The sequence below is a fragment of the Vespa mandarinia genome, chromosome 9 (genome assembly GCF_050613455.1).
Source record: "Vespa mandarinia isolate Hongniang chromosome 9, ASM5061345v1, whole genome shotgun sequence".
Taxonomy (NCBI): Eukaryota; Metazoa; Arthropoda; class Insecta; order Hymenoptera; family Vespidae; genus Vespa; species Vespa mandarinia.
The window spans coordinates 3,378,414-3,392,799 of NC_140818.1; the positions used below are offsets into that span (position 1 = coordinate 3,378,414).

At 32.9% G+C, this 14,386-nt stretch overlaps 1 protein-coding gene across 2 annotated transcripts in view; it reads left to right on the forward strand.

The window, feature by feature from the left end:
* Positions 1-14,173, forward strand: part of GABA-B-R2 (gamma-aminobutyric acid type B receptor subunit 2) — a 266,033-nt gene extending 251,860 nt beyond the window's left edge. The window contains exons 10-20 of one of the 2 annotated variants that reach the window (XM_035869928.2): positions 618-852; positions 1,932-2,172; positions 3,022-3,144; positions 5,135-5,245; positions 5,383-5,607; positions 5,784-5,966; positions 6,084-6,183; positions 7,742-7,862; positions 9,011-9,435; positions 10,387-10,791; positions 11,385-14,173. In XM_035869928.2, the coding sequence (XP_035725821.2) occupies positions 618-852; positions 1,932-2,172; positions 3,022-3,144; positions 5,135-5,245; positions 5,383-5,607; positions 5,784-5,966; positions 6,084-6,183; positions 7,742-7,862; positions 9,011-9,435; positions 10,387-10,791; positions 11,385-11,935 (2,720 nt within the window). In that variant the 3' untranslated portion in view covers positions 11,936-14,173. The remainder of the gene's footprint in view (positions 1-617; positions 853-1,931; positions 2,173-3,021; positions 3,145-5,134; positions 5,246-5,382; positions 5,608-5,783; positions 5,967-6,083; positions 6,184-7,741; positions 7,863-9,010; positions 9,436-10,386; positions 10,792-11,384) is intronic. The other variant, XM_035869929.2, reaches the window with a different exon arrangement.
* Positions 14,174-14,386: the final 213 nt, after the last annotated feature.

The window sequence follows — 14,386 nt, forward strand, 5'->3', positions numbered from 1 at the left end:
AAGTTAGAGGTTTGAGGGGATTGCTTTGGATGAAGTATCGGCGACGGCCGATCGTATAATCAATCACGAAGATTCTCTTCTTTATCTTTTGCCCTGGACGGAAAGTCGAATATCGAGTTTTGCCACTTTCAAACTACTTGTGATGCTTTCACGTCGAGAATCATAACCCATTTTCTCTAATCTAACCGAGCGCACTCGAAAACGATATTGGCAAATATTTATTCGACGTCGCATCTGATTTAATGGGGTCAGTTTAACGAGGACACGAGAATCGGAATCGAATGTCGTATTGTAAATTCATAAGAGTAAAAAAATAATTCAAGCTAGCAATATAAGTTTGTAAAACTTTTCAGTTTTATATTATGTCGTATTTAAATCAACAAAAAAAATAAATAAATAAAAAAGAAGAAAAAACTTTCAGAATTTCTCGATTGCTTTTCATATAATTTTATTTGTGAAATTTGTGATCAATAATATATACCCAATATTTAATATAAATAAGTAAATATATATATATATATATATATATATATATATAATAAGTAAATTTAAAGAGGATAAACAAAGAGAGTTATTATTCCCTGTTATTTTGGAGCAATGACAATTATTGATTCCAGGCGGTACCGAGGTTAAAGTTGGCGAATATGACGGAGTGACAGACACTTTAGATCTGAGTAAAGGAGACTCTTTAGTTTGGAGAGGCAAGTCACCTCCAAAGGATCGAACCGTTCACATCATTGAACATTCCACCGTGAATATTACGATCTACGCGGTACTGGCGGCCGCTGCAAGTGTTGGCATCGTTATGGCGGTCGTTTTCCTTGCCATAAACATAAGATATAGAAATCAAAGGTAACAATCAAATTAAAAATTTTTTTCTTTTCTTCTTCTTCTTCTTCTTCTTCTTCTTCTATCTTCTTTTTTCTTTTTTAACAAATCTTTCTTTTTTAATATTTTTTTATTTATTCATTTCCTTTTCTTTTTTTTTTTTGAGAAAATTCTTTTGATTATTTATAATATACCAATCTATACATACACGTTTCTGTTAACATAACAACTCCGTATATAGAAATTTTGCCTGTTCCATACTTTTCTTTCTTTTTTTTTTTTTTTTTTGTTTTTTTTTCCTTTTTTTCATCCTGTTCCACCGTGTTAGGCGCTAAAAGTGAAAAACGATAAAGGGAGCCATCGATGTTCCTTGGCGAGAGAAGCAAGTTAAAAGTTTTCGACGGCTTCGATCGTCGTTACTTCCACACGGTTAACCTCTCGATGACCTCTTTCGTGAGATTTTCAGCTAACACCGAGACGAATCGAAAATCTCTTCTTCCGCATACGAGATTTCGTAGAAAAATCGAGATTGTAAATAGTAGAGACAGTATTGGCAGCCAATGTCTGCGCCACCTCGTCCAAGATACGATCTTTTATGATTTTGTTTTAATTAAAATTCCGAGATTTCATTTCGAAGAGATAAAAAAAAAATGGAAAAGAAAATAAAAGAAAAGGAAAAGAAAAAAAAAAGAAAGAAAGTGCTGAAGAGATAAAGATGGCAACGGATCGCCCGGTTTGAAACATAGCATCGTTCGCAGTGGATGCATCTGACAAGAGCGTGGGAAAAAATGCGGTTAATTATTCGGTGGAGTTAATTAAAAGTTTTAAGCGCAGTCTAGAGGGCAAAGCGATGCAATGGATTTTTTAGAAATGGAGAAAGGAGAATGAAACTGACCGAGTTTGAAAAAAAAAATAAAGAAAAAAAGAAACAGAAAAAAAAAAGAAAAAAATGAAATAAAAAAGAATAAATAAAGAAAAAAATTATCGTCCGATAGACGAAAATTATTATTATTACCTTTCAAGTTATTGTTAAGTCCGTTCAAAATTAAAAGGAAGATATAATGGTAATATATAAATGATTCCATTTATTGTCTCCTTTTCAGATATATAAAAATGTCATCGCCACATCTGAACAATCTCATCATCATTGGGTGCATGTTTACATACAGCAGCGTCATTTTTCTTGGGTTAGACTCACAATTGTCGAGCGTGACTGCGTTCCCGTATATTTGTACCGCAAGGGCATGGCTTCTGATGGCTGGATTTTCATTAGCTTTCGGCTCTATGTTCTCGAAAACTTGGCGAGTGCATTCGATATTCACGGACGTGAAGTTAAACAAAAAGGTGAGTATTCTTAACGAACAAGGTATGTCCTATCTACGTATAATTACGTTGAATATATATATATATATGTATATATATATATATATATATATATATATATATATATACATATATATATATATTCAACGTAATTATACGTAATTATATATATATATATATATATATATATATATACATATGTATCTTGTACAACTAATAAGGCTACATGCACACTGTGCCGACCAATCGTCGGCGACAAGTGAGATATATTGAGTCAAATGACAAGCGTTTGTACAGCAAGCAAGTTTCTTGTAGACTCTCCAGAGCTACATTCCGAAGTTTTAAAGCGACTTTAGTCAGCGATTACAATATTGAACAATTTTTTCTTTTTTTTGTTTTTTTTTTTCTTTTTCCTTTAATCCAAAATTTTTGAAATATTTTTTTTAGATCAATATCCATTCTGTTCGACAATTTGTGCATGATACTGAAAAATTTGAATCACCGAATTTGTCGTTGATTCTCGTCTAATTTTTTCTGTCTAATTTTTTCTGTCTAATTTTTTCTGTCTAATTTTTTCGTCGACACTGATCATGCAATTTTAATACCAGCCAGTTACATTATCACCATTTTCGCACTTTCAGAAGAAAAAAAAACTTTTTTTATTTTGTATTTTTCATTTAAAAAGAATTTTTCTTTCCATTTCATTTTAACGCGTTTTCTATCCAGAAAAATGTCCTTTCGTTTTAAAGTAACTGATTCTTTATTATGAACTAGTTTGCGTCTGGGTTACGTCTGGGTTAAAAAGAATTCTCTCGCGATTATCGTCTTCCTTTATCCTCTTTTCATACGAACAATTTCCGTTTTATCTAGGTTATAAAAGATTATCAGCTTTTCATGGTGGTTGGCGTACTTCTGGTTATCGACCTCGGGATCATGACTACGTGGCAGATCGCCGATCCATTTTATCGAGAAACTAAGCAGATGGAACCTTACGTAAGTTTCATTACCATTTCTTGTTTTCGAACAAAGAGCAAACTTTTTATTCGAACTGAATTTCTCTTCTTTTTTCTTCTTTTTTCTTTTTTCTTTTTTTTTCTTTTTTTTTTTTTTTTTTTATTATTATTATTTTTTGTTTCTCGATTATCATAATAATCCTACGTAGGTATTGTAATAAAAAATAAAAAAAATTGTAATATGTTTTTTGCTTTTCGTTTCAAACAAAACGAAGATATAAAATTATATCGGATTTCGTTAATTATTATTTTTTCTGCTTATTCTAATGAAGCTAAAAAAAAGAAAGAGAAAGAGAAAGAGAAATAGTGAATGAGAAAGAGGAAAAAAATATATTATTTTACGGAATAATGAATATTCGAGTATTTCTATTCACGTTTAATTATACTTTTTACCTTTTGATCGTCAAATACTCCTGCTATATTTTTCCTGCGCGAACGAACGAGTACAAGTAAGTTACATTGTGGGGAAAAAGGGATGTAGGAAGAGTACAAATAAAAAAAAATGGGGAAAAAAGGGAAAAAAGGAAAAAAAAGGAAAAAAAGAAAAAAAAGAAAATGAAGAGAAAAAAGAAAAGAAATAAAAAAAAAAAATATAGAAAGGTGAATCGAGCAACGTCTTTGAACGATTCGGAGGGTGTGCTCCTCGGAAATCTCGTTTGCTCAGGCTCACACGCCGGGCAAAGCTCTTCGGAATATCGACTGTGCGCTCGAGGAGAACATTCCATTGATGTTCGCGCAACTCCACCAGGCAAGCCACCATGCATATTTCCTATCGCGATAGTCATTTCGTTGTACGTATTATTTTAATGAATTAATAATAAATGATAAATATATTCACTCGTACATATGTAAATTTATGTATACATTTTATGTCATTATTTGTTTTTGATTTCCATCCTTTACCAATAAAACGAAAGAAAGGAAAATATTTGTCGAAGATCCCTAATGACATCGAAAATATCGATATTAATCTATTCCAATGTAATTTGTTTAATTTATAAGATTTAAATTAAAATCGTTGCATATGTTGTTAAACGAGTTATAATAGATATTAGATTACATATTACGTTATACATTACCAGTAATATTATTAATATTATTATTATTATTATTATTATTATTATTATTAATATTAATATTTTAAATAATTGTATTGAACATACATACAGACATACATAGAAACGCACACGCATTAAATATTATATTACGTACGGTGGGAAATAATATAACGATATGAACGATAACGTAAGTAATAAAATTTTAACGTGCTAGTAGATATCTCGCAATTTCCCTTCGAGGTATGAAATGAAAAAGAAATTTAATAAACGAAAGAAAAAACATTTTCGTTTGACGAAGTAGATATATATATCTAATAATAATAAAAAAATAATAATAAAAAATAAAGAAAAAATAGAAAGAAAGAAAGAAAGAAAAAAAAAGATCCTGAAAAGGTACAGTTCATTCATTCTATTTCTCTTTCAAGAATAGTTATAGAAAAAGGGTAGTTTCACGTTTGAACGAGATAATGAAAAAGCAAGAGAAGATGTGTGTGGTGGTGGGAGTATAAGAGAGAGCTAGAGTAGTTGTGGTAGTAGAAAATAGGTAGAGAAGGCAAAAAAGCAAAAGCAATCATCGGTAGCGTTTTGCCAACAATCGGCACTCTGGACCACACTCAACGTTGTTATCGGAAAGAATTCTCGAAGCACTTACCTCTCTTTAACTCTCACTCTCACATATATACACATTCTCTCTCTCTCTCTCTCTCTCTCTCTCTCTCTCTCTCTCTCACTCACTTACTCGTTCGGTCTCCCTTGGTCTCTTTCGATCTCTCTCTTTCTCTCATTCTGACAAGTGGATATACCTATCGTTTTGGCACAGAGCCCTCGGATACTTGAAACGCTCCCGCTCGGCCGATTACACTCAACGATCATGCTTATAAAATGTTCCTCTCTGTTTCCTTATTCTCACAGCCGCATCCCTCGAGCGAGGACATCATCATCATACCTGAAAACGAGTATTGCCAGAGCAACCGGATGACCGTTTACATGGGTTCTATATATGCTTATAAGGGCCTCCTGATGGTTAGTCTAGTAATGATCTTTCATAAGTATATATATATATATATGTGTGTGTGTATAAAAAAAGAAAAATAAAATAGAAAGAAAGAAAAAAGAGAAAAACACGAGAAAATATCACTAAAAAGATATTTTTTTCTCAGATTTTCGGTGCATTTCTCGCGTGGGAGACACGACACGTCAGTATACCAGCTTTAAACGACAGCAAATATGTCGGCATGAGCGTTTACAATGTCGTGATAATGTGCGTCACCGGTGCTGCCATAAGTTTCGTCCTTGCCGACAAGCAAGACGCCATGTTCATCATGCTCGCCGTCTTCATCATATTCTGCAGTACGGCCACGCTCTGTCTTGTGTTCGTGCCTAAGGTAACTCTCTTTTATTGCATTCTGTCTTCTTTTTTGTTTCTCTCTCTCTCTCTCTCTCCTCCCCCTTTCTCTTTTTTCTTTTTTTCTTTTTTTTTTTTGTTGATGCCAGTTCGACAGTTTCTCTCTATTGCCAATGAGTTTGATTCTCAACGGGGCTTTTCCTTCATGACACCTAGCTGATAGAGTTGCGAAGAAATCCGCAGGGTGCAATCGACAAACGAATGAGACCAACCTTAAAACCGGTGTCCAAAACTAGAAGAGATTCTACCGTGAGCGAGTTAGAGGAACGATTGAAGGAAGCGATGACGGCTAATCAAAAGTTTCGCAAACAGCTTTTGGAAAAGGATAGCGAACTTCAAGTAAGTTAAGATTCTTTGAACTACGATTATTCATCTGTGATGATATCTTCTTCTTGATCATATCTTCTTCTTATAATACATAATAATATAATCTCTTTTTTAATCTTATTACGTCAGATGTTCTTAAGAAGACTTGGCGAGGATGGAGTAGCGGACACTCAGGAAGTCATGGACAGGCTAACCGTTCCAAGGCAAGAGGGAATCATAAAAAAAGAAGGTAATCAAATTGCTTAATAATTATTTTGATACGTTGATGTATATCTTCCCGGTTGCATCCAAGCTAAATATCATCAAACGGCTTTTATCATGGAATTTTTTATATTATAAATATAACGTATTCTCGTACATATCGACGTTATAATTAGTACCTAATAAACCAATGATTACGTAGACAAAAATGATAAAAATTAAATTAATAAAGATAGATACATATGTTGCGCAAAATCATTTCACCGCGAAAGGCTATCTTGCACCGAACAATTTAACTTAATTATCACACTCTGTATGTTAGAGCCCACTATCCAGAGGCATGGCATTCAGAATCATAAAGGTCAGTTGTTCGTCGTATTCGGCCTAGTCCGGAAGAGAAAAAAAAAAGAAAGTGATGTAATTGATTAGCAAATCTGCTTTTCTTTATTGCTTCTAAGCTAAGCGTCAATATATTTATATATTATACTAATGACTTTAGAATTTCTTCCATATCGTAGTAAAAAAAAATTATCTACTGCAAAATTATCTTCATCATATTTCTGAAATTTTTGTATTTGTACCTATAAATTTGTATTTTTTAAGGGACATATACCTGTTATATATTTACTTTCAAGTTACATTTTCACGCCACGGAATATGCACGCAATGTTTTTAGAAACATGTTTTGCGCCAGTAAACGCACGATTTTTCGTTTTTTTACATCAGTTTCATACGTCGCACATCCTGTATTCATTGTTTGAAGAAAAGTTCTTTCATTTAGTTTTTCAGTAGTTTTTTTCCCATTCGAAAAAGTTCTTCCGTTCAGCCAGCATACCGACAACGATTGTTGCAAACGCAGACGATACATCCGTAACTGAAATTCACGAATTTAGTATTTGCTAGTTAAATCCAATTTGCATGTGTAGAGACAATTCGTAATTACAGTCGTAGAAGTACGATCGCTTAAAGCTGATATTCGAAAATAATAGTAATAATAATAATTATTATTATTATAACACGCGCACACATACACACACACTTACACAAACAATAATAATAACGAAACAGAATACAGAAAAAGAAAGGAAATATTTTTTTCAAAATAAAGTATCGAAGTCGATCATACTTTTACGATTATACTTTGGTAGTTGCGATGAATGATCAAAATTCGAAATGTGCATCTTTAACTCTCATATCAAAAGTATCGCTAAGAACTCACACGTAACCTAATTAATCGAGAATTATCGAGGAATGTTTGCTTGCTTCTTAGAAAAGAATTTCGTTTGAGGCTATAATTCGTGAATGAGTAGAAAAAAAGAGTTCAGAATATAAAGCGATATTTACAATTGACATATGATCCTATATATTATATTTGCATCCAGAGTTGAATAATAAACACAATGATGTGTCTCTTGTCACGTAAAATTGCACAATATGACGGACATAAAATATTGTAGATTCGAAACGAGAACGCCATTAAAGACGGCTAATATTTTTGCATTTCGATGAGAATTACATGAAGAATACATATGTACAAGGGAGGAATTTTTAACACATTTGAACTCGTTTATTTCATTCTTTTTAAGGTCCATCTTTAACCACGGAAACAACCGATATTTCGATGTCCATGTGCAGTTTAACTTCTACTACGGTATCCCAAGCGGAAGGGGACTATGTGAACGCGAGTGTCGTCGAGCAGGCCGCAAAGTACGTAACGTATTAAAATTCGAAAAAAATATTGTACTTTGAAATATTCCAAGACAAATAAGCAAAAGATTTTTAATTAAAGAACAGTCTCATCGTCTTTCTTGGTAAGAAGATAATTACTGCCGTGACACGCGAAATCGAGATTTAATCTACTTTTCGTAACTTTTCGTAATTTTACTCTCGCCAAAGAAATTCTCATTTAATATCCACCTAGCATTCCCCTTCTCTTTTCATCATCATCTCTATCCAACCTCTCGTCTCCTCCAACTCGCTTCGTCGAGTCAAAAGCGATAAGAAAATAAGCACATTGATTAAGTTTCCGCGTGGATAGATAAGTTACTTCGCGGCATGGCAAAACGATTTCTCTTTTAAAATATTCTTTTTTAAAGGTATTTTTAAATCGGAGTCTCACGTTCGTTATAATCATAATTAAGTGTGTTAATAATAACAATAATAATAATAATGATGATGATGATGATGATGATGATGATGATGATGACGATAATAATAATAATGATAATAATTTATTTAATTATTATACTAATAAAATAATTGAGGCCATTGATGAAAAAAGGGGACATATACGTAGAAATCTTATCTCGAGTAAATCGAGCTCAAAGTTTTCATTAAAGTAATTATTATTTAATGAAAAGTAATGCAATTAAAAACAATTTATTTTTTTTTTTTTTTTCAAAGGTACATTAACATGTCCTTCAAACGTTCTATATATAAAAATTATGATTTAAAGATAATATTTGTTTTTTTCTTTTTTATGAGTTTTAAAAAATTATTTCATATGCTCTTTTTCGATAAATGGAATAAAATCGTAAAAAAGTAATCTTTTTCTTTACTCCTTTAATTAAATATAATTACTTATTAAGTTTACAACATTTTTATATATTGTTTAAATAAAACATACAAAATTAAATTGAAAAAAGTCAACAAAAAATTTCATAAACACTATGTGCCCATTTTTCATCAATGATCTCAATTATAATTATAAATTATATTATGTAATAATAATAGTAATAATAATAATAATAATAATAATAATAACAATAATAATGAAAAAGAATAAGTGAGTTCAATATAGTCGGCAAACCGGAATCATCATCAACCCTAAAATAGTCGAGTGATGCATTTTTCAGAAAGAAGACGACTTTTGGGAAGGTACCATCCATCGCGGTCGATAACGAACGCTCACCCTTGATCCTTCCGTCGGCATTGAAGCAAACTACCGGTGAGGATACCGCTCGTAGGAAAAGTCATGTTTGCGACGAAAATCAAGATAGCGAGCCATTGCTTGAAAGGAGTCCGGAACCACGTTCGGAGGGTAAAATGAACGTCGACTTCGTACCAGAGGTAGTCGAGGAAACTGATTCAATTGTTCTCGAGGAAACTGCTATTCCCCGAGATGCTAAAATCATTATGAAAAAGGATGAGGAGAGAGCGAGACTGCCAACACCACCACCTTCCAAAAATGTCTCTTTCAGTGAATTACATGATCAAGGATACTCTGAGCATATTCTTCCTCCGCCATTACAATTTGTTCCACCGAAACATCGTCACTCTGGTTAGTTTTATGTAATTATAAATATATAGATTGAGCAAGGATTTAAATATTATAGATTGAAAAGAATTTTTTCGAGATGTAAGAATTTTTCAAGTATACGGAAATTAGATGGAAAATAAGTTTTCTTTGTTCTGCCATTTATACAAATTTTCATTCTAGAGATATGACACGTAATGTAGACAAAGAAAGAGAGATTATTCCATTATTTTTCGACATAGTTCCCATTGACATTGATGCTCTTGTAAACTACCACTTCACAAGAATTCCTCTTCGTAAACTATGTTTACGGACGAATTTGCGTACGTAAAGCTTTAACTTCTACATTGGTGTTAAGATCAACCTTATCCTTCCTAACATCAAGAATCCTCCTACTGGACAATAATGCGAAACCCCACAACAATCTTGTTACTATCGGTTAGGAATGCATGGACCACTTCTTCCTTCCTGCTTTGTAGAAAACACTGAGAAGAGAGCGTTTCATCAGCAATGCGAAAGTTGAAGCTGCCTTATGCAAATTCATCCGTAAACAGGGCACGCAATTTACGAACAAAGATTCCTTAAACTTTTATCAGTGGCACGACAAGTGTGTCAATTTCGCTAGGAATTATATTAAAAAATAATGAAACAATTTTCTATATCCATATCGTAATATATCGTTAGAATAAAAATCCCTGCAGATCAAGAAAGTAAATAACTTTATAATTAATTATTTTTTCTCTATGTCCATTACTTTACGAGATAAGTTATTAAAAAAAAAGATCCCAATTTTGAAGAACATTTTCACTTCTTAAAAATTAAATTACCACCGATAAGAAAAGAACACTTGTCTTATATTTTTATTTACTCTATCAATCCGTAAGATATTATCAAAATCGATAGTAAATACTTCACATATGTTTCCTGTTAATCAATATTTCATATAAACCTAATTGAATTGCAATTTTAACACAGGATTTGTGAACGTACCATCCCATCAGTCTTTAAAAAGAAGATCATCTGTGAGGAATGATAGCTTGGCACATTCTCATCACGAACTATCAGAATGTCGCAGAACAAGCGTTCCAATTAATTCGATCAGCTACATTTCGACGGAGAACGTATCCAAGTCGAGTGGTAAGGACGACATTCAAACTTCTTTCGACAAAGCATACGTGATCGGGGAATGTGGCCACCGGCGTAGTTTAGTTACCGGCTACAGATGCGAAAAGCATGGTGGACGTGGACACAGTCACGCAATGATTAATGGCTCTGCCGAGACCCCACCAGCGCCGCGACGTCATCGTAAGCATCATGATTCTCACAACGCCAGTTCACCGAGCGTGCCCGCCATGGTCAACGCCAGCTACTCTGATACTGGTCAATGTCTTTTCTACATCTTATCATTCTTACATTAGATCGTAGATGGGCAACTTCTTTTTCACCGTGGGCCGCACAATACTTATCATCAATCAATCTGTTCCCCCAATATTTAAGTTTACTAGATTAAGTTACGAAAATCATGCAGCTCACTAGGCACGACAGTGTCAAATAGTGAGAATCATTTTCTCTCATCTTAGCAGACAAGTAAGGACAACGGCTAAATGCGGCCCGCAGATCGCTAGTTGCCCACCTATAGTTTAAATCATACCTAAAATATGGGTCTAATTATATGAAGAAAAAAAAACAAAAGAACAAAGAAAAAAGAACAATCGCATTCGACAGAAATATCATGATTAATAAAAGATTCGATTTATCAAACGATCTATCATCGATCAATCCATCGCAGTTTTAATCTACAAGCGACTATTGTTAACGAGCAGATCAATCATTATTCTTTAATTATTTTTCCTTAAACAATTAAAAGTTCAGACCGTTAACAATTCCAGCTAAAGCGCTGAACAAAGTCAATCTCTGAAATGGCATATATCACGTTCATTCTAGCTCTACTCACTCGTATTTCCTTTTAACAGAAAGATGTGAGGAGTTAGCTTCAGCGATCATTCAACGCTCGGTTTCGGAGAGATCGCGAGAGAAATGTTTACGTGGTCGAAGCGGCGGTGGTCATTCAATCTCCGAGTGTCCTCATCGGGCTGCTGCCTCGCGGAAGATTCGTGAATGCAGACACACCGAATCGAAATTGCGTCATCAGCAGGCTCGCTTGGAATACGTTCAGAGCACTCCAAATGTAGCGACGATTCACAACAGCAAATATGCGAGTGGTAATCCACGCGCTGGGGATGTTGGTGGAAGTGGCGAAGGTATCCTCGGATCAGGTGGTGTGAGCCGTGGTGGAGGTGGAACCCGTGTTGGTTCGAGAGCTGGGCCTGGCGTAACGTCGAGTGGTGGGGAAATATATAGTGCTGCCTCTGACGGCGAACTCTTGGACCGGGCGATATTACTGCCGATATTTCAGAAGCTCCTCACCGAGAGACATAAAAGTAATGCGAGGAGTGGATACGGTGCTAGCATAGCGAGTTGTCCGAACATATCGATAAAGTGCGACATTGTCGAGTATCTGTAAAAAAAAAAAAAATATCTATCTCTCCTCGTTTTATAACACTCGAAGGACCGCGTTCTCCAAAAGAGAGATGATATCTCTCGTGCTTCTGTATAGTAATGTAAATTTAAGATGTCTCATTTTTTTTCTTTTCTTTTCTCCTTCGTATCGTCATTATTCTTAAATATTATCTATATGCGTTTACAGTCAAGGAAATTCTGAAATATAAAATGTTGTCAACGTAAAGGTCCCCTCCCATCACTTTTATGAAATTTTCGAGAGATTGGACTGTAATAATGTCAATACATATAAGTATCGCTCAATCGAAACATTTTATTTTACAGAATCCCTTAGCTGTACGCCGAATTGTGCAATAATCGGCCGTTGTAAATTATCCATATTGCGCACACGTGAAATGTGTCGGATACATTCGCATTTAACGCAATTAAATGTTCAACTCGGCCATTTGAATAATACGTCTGGTCCCTTTTAAGTGTTAAAAACGAAAAAACAAGGTGTATTGTCACCAAAAAGGAGAGTGGGATCTGTTATTTATATTCTTCTCGACATTTCCGGTCACGTCAAAAAAAAAAAAAAAAAAAAAAAAAGAAAAAAAAAGAACACAAAAAAAAGAAGAAAAAATACTCGTCTCTGCATTTTTTTTCGATTGAAAACTTCCTCGTGGAGGAAAAACAATCTACACTTTTTTTTTCACGATTAATGCTTTGTGTTACGTTCTTGATGCTATCTTCACATTTTTTTTCTTTATTATTACTATTAGATATTTAATAGCCTCGATTTAGCACACGATTTATGGCGAATACTTTCGACAAAGTCCCTTTAAAGAACGTTCGTCATTGATTCATCAACGTATAGAATATACTTGTTGAGTCATGGAACTCTAAAAAATAAAGAAATTATCGTAGGAGAACTATGCTCTGTTTCTTTAGAACAAAGCATAATTGTTATCATGCTCTTTTATAAAAATTTATCAGTGCCGTATTCATACAAAATAAACATCGGGAAACGATTCGAAAAGTATTTCATCCCTAATTGAAACAAACTGCTTATATCTATATTGTCCATCGTTTATTAAAGTCAACTTGTTAATCGTCAATCGTAAGTAGAAACTGAAGAGAAAAAATTACATCATCTATTTCAATTGAAAATTGTCAAAAAAAATAATATACAATTGAAATAACTCTTCGAAAATTTTTAATATCATACATTCGGCCTCGAGTTAAATGAAAAGTAGTGGATGGTTCTTCTATGCTTACTTATTTTGATTTTTCAGAGTTCTAAAGGATCAATAAGAAAATGTCCGCAATTTATTTTATACCTGCTAATACGTCGATGAATTAATTTGACAAAAAGAAAACGAAATATTTATTACACAACGGCGAACGAGAAATGATCTTTATTCAATTTTCTCTATGTATTTCGAGTCAATTACCATCAAACTGTTTTTAATACGAAGCCTTCTCAAGTCAAATGCAAGAAACATGATATCGATAGTATGATACATACATACCTACGTCTTCGAAATACAAAATTCTCAATCGAAAAAGAAATGTGATTGTGTACACTGATAATTGTCATCGTCATAATCATTATTATTATTACTGTAATTATGATGATGATGATGATGATGATGATGATAATGATGATGATTATTATTATTATTATTGTTATTGTTGTTGTTGTTGTTGTTATTATTTGTGTTATTATTTGTGTTATTATTATTATTATTATTATTATTATTATTATTATTATTATTATTATTATTATTATTATTATTATTATTATTATTATTATTATTAACATTATTATTATTATTATTATTATTATTATTATTATTATTATTATTATCGCGCCTACCATTAATGTGAATATGAGTAAATTAATCTTACTCATCGGGCGCGGCACGATTAATAAAAAATAACGTATATATATACTGATCTACATACAATACAAATTCACATATGCATACGCGCTTGTTTCTCCGTGGAAAGGATTAATCGATCGATCGACATAATAAGTCATAATTATTATCATTAGTCTTTATAATTTGTCGGAACCTTGAGCGAACATTTTTTTATCATTCTCGAGAATCATCATCGTAGAATTAAATGAAACTATTTCGCGTGTATACGAGGGATAATGTCAATTTATTGGATTGAATAAGATAGAATCCACGAATATTACAGTCTATCTGATTCTTGCTTGAATAAGAACGAGGAAAAGCAGGAGGGAGAAAGAAGAATGAAACAAAAAAATTAATAAAAAAAAAAAAAAAAAAAAAGAAAAAAAAGAAAAAAAAAGAAAGAAAATCCGATTTGTTATCTCATGTAAACTAACAACAATGTTAATTTTTACGGTTAATCACTCTTTAATAGTTTACAAAGGTATTAAAGATTTATCGATTAGACAAATTTGATTGAAGTTCGTGCAAACATGTGCTAATTATAATCGCAA